General features: G+C 39.2%; 1 protein-coding gene across 8 annotated transcripts in view; it reads right to left on the bottom strand.

Moving 5' to 3' along the window:
* Positions 1–13,984, bottom strand: part of ctnnd1 (catenin (cadherin-associated protein), delta 1) — a 141,191-nt gene that overhangs the window by 2,050 nt on the left and 125,157 nt on the right. For 7 of the 8 annotated variants that reach the window (XM_062026750.1, XM_062026757.1, XM_062026751.1 and 4 more), the window contains 3 exons: positions 11,667–11,714; positions 11,453–11,532; positions 7,612–7,666 (listed from right to left, as the gene is read on the bottom strand). In XM_062026750.1, coding sequence (XP_061882734.1) covers positions 7,612–7,666; positions 11,453–11,532; positions 11,667–11,714 — 183 coding nt within the window. The remainder of the gene's footprint in view (positions 1–7,611; positions 7,667–11,452; positions 11,533–11,666; positions 11,715–13,984) is intronic. The other variant, XM_062026754.1, reaches the window with a different exon arrangement.

The raw sequence follows: 13,984 nt of genomic DNA, 5'->3' as shown, positions 1-13,984 counted from the left end.
TGGATGTAAAGTACAGGCCAAAAGTTTGGACACACCTCATTTCAATGTGTTTTCTTTATTTTTGGACACACCTTCTCATTTCAATGTGTTTTCTTTATTTTCAAGACTTTCTACCTTGTAGATTGTCACTGAAGGCATCAAAACTATGACGCCTGTGAAGTGAAAACCATTTCAGGTGACTACCTCTTGAAGCTCATCGATAGAATGCCAAGAGTGTGCGAAAAAGTAATCAGAGCAAAGGGTGGCTACTTTGAAGAAACTATAATATAAAACATGTTTTCAGTTATTTCACCTTTTTTTGTTAAGTACATAACTCCACATGTGTTCATTCATAGTTTTGATGCCTTCAGTGACAATCTATAATGTAAATAGTCATGAAAATATAGAAAACGCATTGAATGAGAAGGTGTGTCCAAACTTTTGGCCTGTACTGTATATAATGTAATATGTTTGGGAGGTGTTAATCTTTTAATGGCTGTTAAGTAGAGGAGACACAGACATCAGTGTGGATCTACGTGAGCTTTATTTTTCAACTCGCATGTAAGCAAATGTGCCAGTGTTAATTCCAGTCTTTCAACAATCACTATTTCTTCAGAATCAAAATTCATATACATATATTACATATAGCCTATTATTTGCGCATTATTGACAAGTGATGCACCAAAAATGTGGTCGTCTTAAATAGACTTTGTTGACTGAAACCGGATGTTGTGATGAAATATTCACTTCCGTTGGCGATTGCGTCTTTTCCGGCGCACACGAGTGACGTAGCTCGCCCAAAGCTGACGATAAAGTCATATACAGGTTGCATTCAGGTCGCATTGTGTTTTGACTGAAGTCAGATTTGTAAAGATCAAATTCCAATCGGATTTGGACTACCGGTACCTCCTGATGTGGCCTGAATTGTGAAAAATGAGAAAAGATCAGATTTGAAACACTTTGGCGCGTATAGACCAGAGTTGGGCAAATATTTGACTCGGGGGGCCACATTGAGAAAAAAAAATTGTCTTGGGGGCCAAAGGGTATGTGTGGATAAATTATATGTACACATTTAGCTGTAAAAATCTGCTGTACAGTATGTGTGTTTGGGTCCTTTTTTTCCAGGAACACCACAAACAAAAGTCACAATGTCCGATAGACTTCTAAAAACGTTATGACAGACCACCTAAAAAAAACGGAATCAAATTTTACAGTTTTTTACTGAATGGAACACCCAAAATGAACATTAAAATAAAGAAAGTGGGATTTACAATATTAACTATGAACAATAACATACTGACTATTAACAACATATGAACGTCGCTCCTCTTTTACTTTTCAGACCAGCTCCTCGATAGACATATTTTACAATCAAGCAAAACACAACACAAATGTAAAAAAGAGCACAATATGAATGCAAAGTGTAATAAACACCAACAATATGATATATTATCACTTTTATGCAGGAATTTGTTGTAAAAATCTGCTTCAGCATCTGTTTCTGACACACGCGTTTCAGGCTGGCTGCTCTGAAACACACCCCGCCCACTCTGGCTTGTTTCTAGTCAAAGGTGCTGTGACGAAGATTACCGTAATAATTCGTATAACACTCAAAAGTGCAGATATCAACCATTGAAATACTTTCTACAATTCAACACTTAGTCATTTCGAAACAGCACTGCACATCATAATGGCGGCTACAGTTTTGATGTTAAGTCTAAAAAAATTATGTAGAACGTCCAGCGGGCCGGATTGAAAATCTTAATGGTACTCATGTGGCCCGCAGGCCGTATTTTGAACAGATCTGGTTTAGAGTGACAAAAAGAATCGATCTGTGTCACTCAAAGGCAAAAAAATCTGATTTGGTGTGCACTGTAACAGGGCCTTAAAGCCCCATTTAGTCATTTAGGGCCCAAGGCAAATCTACCCATCGGGGCCCTACACAACAAGAACAATATGGTAATTTACCATTTGTTGTTCACAACTATAATAAAAGCTGGCCAATTAATATGATTGATTCCAACACTTTTACAGTAATTGATAAGAACATTAATCAGCATTTAATAAAGTATAAGCCATTTTTGGGGGACCATTTTTTGTTAGCACAGTTGGACCCAATGGGACGTGTAGCACTGTTTTTGTGAAGGCCGGAAGTGAGTGACTGGTGGGAAAAAGAGACCTAATCAAGCAAAACACAACATTCCAACACACGTGTTTGAATGAGAGACATGACGTGCCTCTCAAGTTTCTGCCTGCCATGCTCGCACAACATCTTACCAGACCCCTGGTTGCAATAGTTTACCATTTAGAGTGCTTCAATACTCACATATTTGTGATGAACAGTGTCTCACACTACTTCATCTCTGCAATGCTGTTGCTGACTGACTGGTGCTGTTGTAGAGCACCTACATTGGGTGTCAGTGAGACACCTTGGGTAGTTTAAAACAAGTTAAAGTACCACACTAGGTGTGGCGAAATTATTCTCTGCATTTGACCCATCACCCTTGATCACCCCCTGGGAGGTGAGGGCAGCAGTGAGCAGCAGCGGTGGCCGCGCATGGGAATAATTTTTGGTGATTTAACCCCCAATTCCAACCCTTGATGCTGAGTGCCAAGCAGGGAGGTAATGGGTCCCATTTTTATAGTCTTTGGTATGACTCGGCCGGGGTTTGAACTCATGACCTACCGATCTCAGGGCGGACACTCTAACCACTAGGCCACTGAGCAGGTAATAAAAACTGTTTGGGAAAACTTCTCCAAACCACGTTAACGTATTTTGGAACATCTTCCTGAATCAAGTCTGCCATGTGCAGTAACATGGAATAGCCCATTGCCTGAGAATGGACAAGAGAACTCTTAAAACAATCAATATTGAATTAATATGTTGATGTATCTTTGAGCGCACAAATTAAGTTGCTAATAAATAAATACTTGTTTTAAATAGAAGAAAACTATTATTCATTGTTATGAGACGTTTGGGGGGCTGCCTGTGTTTGCCCAATGGTAGGTCTGACTCTGGCTGTGCGACCATTCCGACCACAAAACGAAGCGACAGAAGAAAGTTAATATGTATTTCTTAACATTAGGGCTGTCTTCGACTAAGGATTTTGATAGTGAGATCTGATTTATTTGATTTTTCCCATAGTCAAGTAGACATTAGATGTATGGTGGTGGCGTCTTTTTAAGAGAATAAACAGATTGACGGGATGTAATACTGTTTACTGACTGGGTGTCAGTAACGTCACATGGATGTCGATGTGATCGCTATGAGGTGAATATTCCAAAGTAATTAAAGAAACAAAAGGGATAAAGTATTTCATTAAAGTGAAAAAAAATGTAGAAACATTCATGAGTAAAATATTGTTGTGTGCGGACAAATGGTTTTTATAGTGTAAGAGATGTGGGAAGCCAAAACACGGCTAGCTGTTTGTAGGCACGTCACACCAGGAAGCAGCGACTCTGAGGAAGGCTCAAGTGACATCAACAATAGGATCTGCCTAAAGGCTGGACAGGAGAGATAAAAAACAAAACAAAACAGTTTCTGGACCTCTGGTTTAGCTACTCTATTTAAATTTAGGGTTGACATTGATCTTGCATTTGTGATTTTTACTCAGCTTTCTATTGGCTTTTGCCTGGTTTCACTCATTTATCCACTGTTTTGGTGCATAAGGCGCACTAGAGTTCACTTGCACGCGGTACGAGACCCATCTCTCAGACAGTCTGGTACAGTAGTCCTGATTTCGGTGGGTAAATGAAGTGTGTGATGAATGAGTAAGTGTGTGGCACACTGCACAGATATTGTGTTGATGTTTCATCATGGCGGCATCTGCTGTATTAAAAAAAGTCACTACATTTGACCTGCAAATAAAATTGATAGCAAATAAATATAGTCTTCTTGCAGAAAATAACATGAAACAAGCAACTCCAAAGCCAAATAATGCTAAGGAAAATAAAATATTATAATTTATTTGGCGCTGTAAGATCAAAATTACTTTTCCTTTTTTTTAGTTTCATTTAGATTGGTGATGGCGACAAAAACCTAAGTCAACCGCGGCACGCCACTCCTAAAACTTCTTTAAGTATTCCAGACCCGAAAAAGCTTCCCAAAATACATAGCATGGCACTTTGCAGTCAAAAGACACAATAACTATCGCTGATATTTTTTTTAAGTGACACAAAGAGGTTTTAAGTGTCAGTATCATTCCTTATTAGGGCTGTGAATCTTTGGGCACCACACGATTCAATTCTTGGGGGTAACGATTTAACCCTTGTGTGGTGTTCATATTGTTGTTACTCAGCCAGTGTTTGTGGGTCTGATGGACCCGTTGCATTTTGTGGCTTTTAATGCCTCACAATCAAACACTTTTATGTTAAAATACTGACTTATCCCAAAAAACATCTGTAATGAAGTGCTTCGAGAGGCTGGTAAAGGAATACATTGTCTCCAGACTTCCCCCCACATTCGACCCATACCAGTTTGCTTATCGCCCTAACCGCTCCACAGAGGATGCCATCTCCTCTACACTCCAGCTGAGCTTAGCACATCTGGAAGGAAAGGACACACACGTGCGGATGTTGTTTCTGGACTTCAACTCGGCATTCAACACCATCATCCCGCAGCACTTGGTGAGCAAACTGGCCCCCCTTGGATTCAGTACCCCCCTATGCAACTGGCTACTTGACTTCCTCACAGACAGACCACAGTCTGTGAGAGTGGGCAACAACACCTCCAGTGCCATCTCCCTGAGCACCGGCTCCCCCCAGGGCTGCGTCCTGAGCCCGCTGCTGTTCACGTTGATGACCCATGACTGCTGCACCAGGTCCACTACTAACCACATTGTGAAGACACGTGACAACAATGACATAAACTACAGGGAGGAGGTGAAACATCTGGTTGACTGGTGCAGAACCACCAACCTGGTCCTGAATGTCAACAAGACCAAGGAGATCATTGTCGACTTCAGGAAGCACCAGTCCAGCCACGCTCCACTCTACATCAACGGCACAGCGGTAGAGATGGTAAGCAGCACCAAGTTCCTGGGGGTGCAGATAACTGACAATATGACCTGGTCCCTACACACCGGAGCTCTTGTAAAAAGAGCTCAGCAGCGCATGCACTTTTTGCGTCGGATGAAAAGAGCACAGCTCCCTCCCCCCATTCTCAGCACATTCTGCAGAGGCACTATAGAGAGCCTACTGACCAATTGCATCTCTGTCTGGACTGGAGCCTGCAGTGCCTCAGACTGGAAGTCTCTGCAGAGAGTGGTGAGGACGGCCGAAAAGATCATCAGGACTCCTCTTCCTTCTATCCAGGAGATCCCAAAAAGCCGCTGCCTGACCAGGGCTCAGAAAATCTGCAGAGACTCCTCCCAACCCCACCAAGGACTGTTTTCACTGCTGGACTCTAGAAAGAGGTTCCGCAGCCTCTGTAGCAGAACCTCCAGGTTCTGTAACAGCTTCTTCCCTCAGGCCGTAAGACTCTTGAACGCATCATAATAATCTCCTCAATTCCCCCCAAAAATGGATGAACTCGCTGGAGTATAAAGACAATATAAGATACATCCATAAACGTAGATGCATATGCAAAAGTGCAATATATTTATCTTTACAGTAATCTATTTATTTATATCTGCACCTTATTGCTTTTTTATCCTGCACTACCAACCAGCTAATGCAACGAAATTTCGTTCTTATCTGTACTGTAAAGTTCAAATTTGAACGACAAAAAAAAGTAAGTCTAAGTCTAAGACCCACAAACACTGGCTGAGTAACAACAATATGAACGTTGCATGGAAATTTCTCTGCCAGTTTCTGCATCCCACAGGGATTCTTCTTTTGTGTTTCTGCACCTGCGCTTCCCACACAAGGTTGCAACATTGTTTGTCAACACTGTCTGCGCTCATTTTGTCGCACATTTGACCCTCTGATGTTCTGTGTACCTACACTCTGTCCTCCCCGTCTAGGCCTGCTGTGTGTGTGTGTGTGTGTGTGTGTGTGTGTGTGTGTGTGTGTGCGTGCGTGCGTGCGTGCGTGCGTGCGTGCGTGCGTGCGTGCGTGCGTGTGGTACACAGAACATCAATTTCCACACTTCTATTAGCCCCAGGTCCAGTGGATCCCAGACATCTTATATGTAATAGAAATGTGTAGGGGGGGTGTATGGTTTGTGTTCATTAAATATGTATTCTGATATATGTTCTTCACAGAAAATGAGCCAAAGCCAGTGAGTCTCAGTTTGAAAAATTAATTAATTGTATCATTTTTCTTTTAATAAAAATCGAAAACGGGTCCCACAGACCCGAACACCACACAAGGGTTGATTCAGAATGTATTCAAAATTATCAATTCAATTACTCATTTCAAAATCTATACTTTTTTAGTAAAATTGGATGCCGGTTCTATGATTAACTACATTCCTCCATAAAATAAACAGCTCTGATCTATTCCTTTATTACTTAAAAGAAAATGTGTTTTGTTTGCTAAAAAGCTTCCCAAACATTTGATAAAATCAAATAAAAATAAGGCAACAAGAGAAGTATCCAACACTTCTATTTTCTAAAGTAAATCTGTACAGTGGGCATCTACAGCAACAATATGATTTGCCTGAGTGGCTGGACAGGACAGATCGATAAAAAATAAAAAATATATTATTTTAATCGATTAAGAATCGTTACAAATATGAATCGCCATTATACTCAAAGTCAATTTTTTTTTGGACACCCCTATTGCTTATGTTTCATATGATCACAGCATCATTTGACCCATTACTGGCATTCACACTTGTCCAAACTAACTTTATGCAACCAATTCTCGATGTTGACCTTTGGGACTTTAACGGCTGATCCCAAAGGTCTCACTAGCATGGGTTCATGGACGAGATGAGTAATGTTAGGCTCAAAAAAGTTGATGACCACTGCAGTACACAGTTGCAGCTACAGCACATAATAAAACACACCAACTACAGTATTCTTAAGGCACTGAATCAATTGTAACTGGACTGTTTGAGTTGTCTGAGAAGATGTTTCGCCTCTCATCCGAACAGGCCTACAGTTCATGTTCAAAGACTAGATAGGACCTGTACTCTGAGAAGACGGTGCAGAATCCAAAGTATTTATCACAACAAAATTATATTTGCTATTTTGAGGTGCAAAACGATTGTTGTTTGGATATAAAAAGTGAGACCTCTACCAGCCACCAACAAGACAGCCGTAAATTATTGGATCTCATACAAAGGGATTAAAAGACAGCATTGACGTACAATGCACCATAGATTCTGCATCATCCACTTAGACTACAGCAGTCCTATCTATCCATCCATCCATTTTCTACCACTTATCCCTTTCGGGGTCGCGGGGGTGCTGGAGCCTATCTCAGCTACAATCGGGCGGAAGGCGGTCCTATCTAGTCTTTGAACATGAACTGATCAAGCCTGCTCGGATGAGAGGCAAAACCATCGATTCAATGCCCTGGATGGATGAGAATATTCACAGGCATACAATCACAGTACAACAGAAGCTCACTGGCAACACAACATGAAAAAATGCTAGTAAGACCATGCAGTGAGTTGAGCGCAGTTGCCCGTGTGACACACATACCATGCACATTCATGCAGTTACACAGTGGGTGTGGCCTAACCATCATAAGAATCCGTTAGAGGCAAAGAGGCCTGTCTTTCCCCAAACTTCCCTCCCTGGGATAGAGACAAATAGAAGAAGTGTAATGTATGAAAGAGGAAAATGATTAGCAGAAAATACAAAACCCAAAACCAGTGAAGTTGGCACGTTGTGTAAATCGTAACTAAAAACAGAATACAACGATTTGCAAATCCTTTTCAACTTATATTCAATTGAATATACTGCAAAGACAAGATATTTAATGTTCGAACTGAGAAACTTCATTTTTTTTTTGCAAATAATCATTAACTTGAAATCTATTTGCAGCAATACATTGCAAAAAAGTTGGCACAGGGACACATGTTACATGGCCTTTCCTTTTAACAACATTAAGTAAAGGTTTGGGAACTGAGGAGACCCGTTTTTGAAGCTTTACAGGTAGAATTATTTCCCTTTTTTGCTTGATGTACAGCTTAAGTTGTTCAACAGTCCGGGTCTTTGTTGTCATATTTACGCTTCGTAATGCGCCACACATTTTCAATGGGAGACAGGTCTGGACTACAGGCAGGCCAGTCTAGTACCCGCACTCTTTTACTACGAAGTCACGCTGTTGTAACACGTGCAGAATGTGGCTTGGCATTGTCTTGCTGAAATAAGCAGGGGCGTCCATGAAAAAGACGTTGCTTGGATGGCAACATATGTTGCTCCAAAACCTGTATGTACCTTTCAGCATTAATGGTGCCTTCACAGATGTGTAAGTTACCCATGCCTTGGGCACTAATACACCCCCATACCAACACAGATGCTGGCTTTTGAACTTTGCGCCTATAACAATCCAGATGGTTATTTTCCTCTTTGGTCCAGAGGACATGACGTCCACAGTTTCCAAAAACAATTTGAAATGTGGACTCGTCAGACCACAGAACACTTTGAATCAGTCCATCTTAGATGAGTTCAGGCCCAGCGAAGCCGGCGGCATTTCTGGGTGTTGTTGATAAATGGCTTTCGCTTGCATAGTAGAGTTTTAACATGCATTTACAGATGTACCGACGAACTATAGTTACTGACTGTGGTTTTCTGAAGTGTTTCTGAGCCCATGTGGTGATATCCTTTACACACTGATGTCGGTTTTTGATGCAGTACCGCCCGAGGAACCGAAGGTCATGGACATTCAATGTTACGTGCAGTGATTGCTCCAGATTCTCTGAACCTTTTGATGATATTAGGGACCGTAGATGCTAAAATCCCTAAATTCCTTGCAATAGCTGGTTGAGAAATGTTGTTCTTAATCTGTTGGACAATTTGCTCACGCATTTGTTCATAAAGTGGTGACCCTCGCCCCATCCTTGTTTGTGAATGACTGAGCATTTCATGGAAGCTGCTTTTATACCCAATCATGGTACCCAACTGTTCCCAATTAGCCTGTTCACATGTGGGATGTTCCAAATAAGTGTTTGATGAGCAATCCTCAACTTTCTCTTTTTTTTTGCCACTTGTGCCAGCTTTTTTGAAACTTGTTGCAGGCATCAAATTCAAAATGAGCTAATATTTGCAAAAAATAACATTTTCCAGTTTGAACGTTAAGTATCTTGTCTTTGCAGTGAATACAATTGAATATAGGTTGAAAAGGATTTGCAAATCATTGTATTCTGTTTTTATTTACGATTTACACAACGTGCCAACTTCACTGGTTTTGGGTTTTGTACCAAATAAAAGGACCAACATGGAAACTGGATAAAAGTTTCAGTTGTGAGCGGCGGCAGGTTAGGACACATCATAAGGTGACTTTCCAAAGATGTTAGTTTGGTTTTAATTCACATAGCAGGTTGAGCAAGAGCCGTAAGGAATGTGCAAGGTACCTATAAAAACAAAGAGCTGCCGGAAGACGTGCAACAACATGTTTTGCGTGGGTGTGTGTGAGCACAGTAATGTTCACTGCTGCTAATGAGGGTACTGCTCTGTGAATCCAGCACAAATTTAGAAGCTCATCGGTTGGTCTGAACCTATCTCGCAGCTTTTAATTTGTGCAACACAGTATCACAGCCAGAATTGCAACGCAGTACTTCAATATTACTTAAATTCATGGCTGCAAATAGTTACAAGAGTAGTTTTAGTTTATATTGTTTTAGCTAAAATGTCAAGAGTCCACAGTGTGACGACGCCATTTTTAGTACTGAAAGGGTAACTGAATTTTTTGGGGGGGAGTTTTGCCTATCACTGGAGTGGTATTTCACAACCTGCTGTGCTAAAATCATGAATTTAGACATGTATTTTAGCACAGCAGGTTTGTGAAATACCACTCCAGTGATAGGCAAAACTCCCCCCCAAAAAATTCAGTTACCCTTTCAGTACTAAAAATGGCGTAGTAAACCTAAGATTATTATGAAAAAGATTTTAATAAAATAATAAAAAAACAAGGTGCCATTGTGTAAGAGTGACCTAAATGGGTCATATTAATATGAACACGGTGCTTTGGTCAAAACCTTGCACAGATTATGTTTTATCTTCAAGCCGCTTTCTGACTGTTCAGTTCAGTTTCAGTTTATTTCGAATATGCATATGATACAATGTAATGCATTACACATTTCCAGTTGTTTCATTACAGCACGTCCGAAAAGGAGTAGGAAGAAGCAGAGCTTATTTAATCCTACCCCATTTCATATCATAGCAATTTTATCCCATTTCCTTGTTCTCTGTAACAGAACAGTGAATACATAAATAATAAATAAATATACCATAAGTAAGTAAACAAATATCAAATACATAAATCATTATCTAAAAAAAAAAAAAAAAAAGGTTCAAGATGTTCATCATCATTGTTATTTGTTGTACTTTGTGAACACTTGTAGTTTGAACAGTCTCTTAAACTGAATCATATTAGTGCTTTATTTGATTTATTTGCTTAATCCATTCCATAATTTAATTCCACATACGGATATGCTAAAGGTTTTGAATTTTGTACGCCCATACAAATGTTTTAAATTAGATTTTCCTCTAAGGTTATATTTATCCATTTTTTGTTGAGAAGAATTGATGTAAATTACCTGTAGCAGGTTGTTATAGTTTGCTTTGTACATAATTTAGCTGTTTGCAAATGCACCAAATCGTTGAATTTCAACAACTTTAAAAGACAATTAAAGTCTCTTCAGAATGTGCCATTTTGTGGGCGGTCTTATTTATGTGTTGAAGTCGTCATCCAGAACAATCCCCCTATGAGTGAGTCTCCACCCCTCAGCCATGTTGCAGTTTGTAACGCTTCCATATCGAGTCTACGAACAGATATGAGTTAGAACTATATGCTACTTATTAAAAATGGAAATAGCGAATGATTTAAGCATGCATGTGCATGTATGAGCCAGTCTGCCCCGTAACAAGAGGATAGAGAAAAAAAAGGAAGTTATTGACTACAACTTTAGAACACAGCTGGATAACAACGGTGGACTTGGGCAAAGGTCTTCTAATGAACCTCTACCATATAAGGACGTATCCACTGACGTAAAAATAGTCTCAAATTCCAAACACCTCTTTGAAGCAAGTTTGGAAGAAGGCAAGATTGCTTCATACATATCTCCGCCAAGCCTCCATGGTTTGATATAAAATATTCCAGGATTTATGGGAATCCCAAATACACAAAACGGGTAACAAAAGGTAATAAATGTTGGTTTAGCATACTAAGGCCCTTTAAAAGAATGAAATAACACCTTTAGGTTGAGCAATAGCAATGCAAATGTAACAAATCCACATGTCACTTCAAGAGCACCTTTTTTGCAATCACTTTTAAATCAATTGTTCAATAATTGTAATTCTTGGAAGAGAAAACTATTCTGACAAAAATACATATTTAAAAAGTGAGTGAGTGGTACCTGCACTGCAACTTTATTATCAGGCTCAATGGTGTTATCCAGAGTGTTCCTTCCTCTCTGGTCCAGTGTGGAGTAGGCATCTAATGAGAGGAGCACATTCAAAGCGGTGGTCTGAGCAAGCGTGTATTAATGGAACAATATCATCATATAAACTCTTGTCAGTATAATATTTGACAAGTATCAAATCACTGTAATGTGTTGTGTTAATACTTGCCTGGTCCCATGTCGTTCATTGGAATCATTTCTTGTGCACCTTTGCCCCCTGAACATGAATGAAAATGTACATAATTAGAAGACTAAGAGGGAGAATAAACCACACTAAAAGGAAAAAAGGGAGAAGTCTTTCAATACTTTTGATCTGGCAACACACATTTGGAAGAATCACGCTGAGTCAAATGCAGCGTTTATATACCTGAACAATTGTAAAAAGCCACTGACCCTAAAAAAACTACAAGTAGACAGCTATACTCAGTTTATAATTTCAGTGTTTTTATAAGACCATACTTTAATATTTTTCACTTTACTTTGTTCTTATACAAATGTTTGTGTCACATAGAAATGTGCAGCTTTAAATATTGTGTTATTAACATTATTTAACTATATTCTTATTTGTGAACTTATTCAAAAGACTAACCTGTCTTAAAAGTTGACAGTGGAACAAGTTATTTAACCTGACTATGGTTCATGATTTCTTAATGACAGTTTTGTTGAGATTAAAATAAATATGAAACTTTTGCTATAACGGACATTGCCATACAGCAGGGAAGGGATTCATATGGCCTCATTCCTGGGTGGATCTCGTGTGAGAAGAAGAATTAATAATTTTGCAAATCAGTCTGCTGAAAATGATCGAAAGCGCCACGCTGCATAGTATCGGATGCTGTAGTCGAAGTTTACATTTCCACAAAACACATTTAAAGATATCAAACATTCTTCTGCCATCTGGCGGCTAAAGTGGATAGTGCACACCCCAAATTTGTCACGTTTTATGTGTCAGGTAAAACGTGACAAAAGGGGCCATATTAATCCCCTTCCTTACGGAAGTAATTTTATTGTTCACAAACAGTGTTTATTTGTGAAATGCATTCTGTGGCATCGTAGTGAAAGCAAAATGTGTTCATTAGTAGGGGTAACCCGAGCAGATATAAATAACGAGTATAGGTCTGATATAAGCAAAAAAACAATCAGATTACAGTATATCGGCTTGCATGTAAAATGATACAAGCAGTCTTGCAGCATGTTTACTTGTGCAAAGCTTGAGAGCCAGTTAACATTAAAATGTCTACCAATAAGCACACATGATTGGTCTTTTCTTGTACTTCAGTTAAGTCATTTATAAAAAGTTAATAAATGGTAGATTATAGGCTACTTGCTAGCAGCTACACAACAGCAAAGCACACAAAAGCACACAAACTAGACATTCATAATAAGAGTCCTTAATTGAAGAATACTGCAGTTTAAAACAGCCCATTTGTCACTAAAAACAAGTATCAAATAATTACAGTTGCATATTAATTAAACATACAAATATGCGAAGGCAGAAGCGTATTAAAGTATTTAAGTATCCAGTAACAAACGTGTTCAATTCCTTCGACTTACTGCATCATTAGCTGAACGCAATGAATTATTGTGGCCACAAGGTGTCACCAAAAAACATTTACCTATACAAGTTGAATACAGCATAAGTACATTTCAGACAGGCAATTATAAATAGGTCAGTGTTTTCATATCTACCATTGTTCTTCGAAAAATGTTACTTGATCAAGACTTTTCCAAAATTCCACACTACAAAATAATAAAACATATGTATGATTTGTGATGTTTTCGTTTCGGATCAATATCACTGACGAAAAATACTCATGGCTCCAATATCAGTAACGTATTGAAAGTGAAAAAGTTGTATCGGGACACCACTATTCATTGCACCATGTGTCACCCAGGCTTGGGCAATACATCGATTTTATCAATAAATGTCAGTTTTTTGTTGCAAACGATTAAAAAAACAAACAAAACAAAAAAAAAAAACATTTTCTCCTCCTGCTCCAGCATACTTTTTGCCCTATGGAGTTTCTGTAACTTCAGCCCTCCACTTTTTTTCCCTTACCGGAGATTTCCACACACACAGCAAAACTAGTGCTGACTTTAAAGAGAGCGAGCTGTTTTTGCAAAGAAAGAAAACTGTTGTCAATCTTTTGGATTTGTGGCAACAGGTGTTGAACAAGTGACTGCACGCTACAAAGTTTGCTTAAAAAAGCAGCAGCACAACAAACTTATTCCAGCATTTGAAACAGAAGTATCTAGCCGAGTTGGGGAAATGCAACTATTTACAAGGTGAAAAAGACCATAACGTACAAACAAACTCTTGCTAAAAAGCAGCCGAGTCCTGTGGCTTCGTCTTACACAAGGTACCATGTATGATAAGAAAGAAGCACAATGAAGAACAATTACTAAGCTTTCGCGCCGCACATCGCTTAAGATGTGGTGTCCATTTGGTGAAAAAGTCTGCGTTTATCCACTTAATGAAACTAAAAA

This window comes from Entelurus aequoreus, linkage group LG18 (assembly GCF_033978785.1).
Source record: "Entelurus aequoreus isolate RoL-2023_Sb linkage group LG18, RoL_Eaeq_v1.1, whole genome shotgun sequence".
In the NCBI taxonomy this organism is placed as follows: Eukaryota; Metazoa; Chordata; class Actinopteri; order Syngnathiformes; family Syngnathidae; genus Entelurus; species Entelurus aequoreus.
Note: the sequence above shows the minus strand (reverse complement) of the source record. Positions and strands in the feature narration are given on the sequence as shown.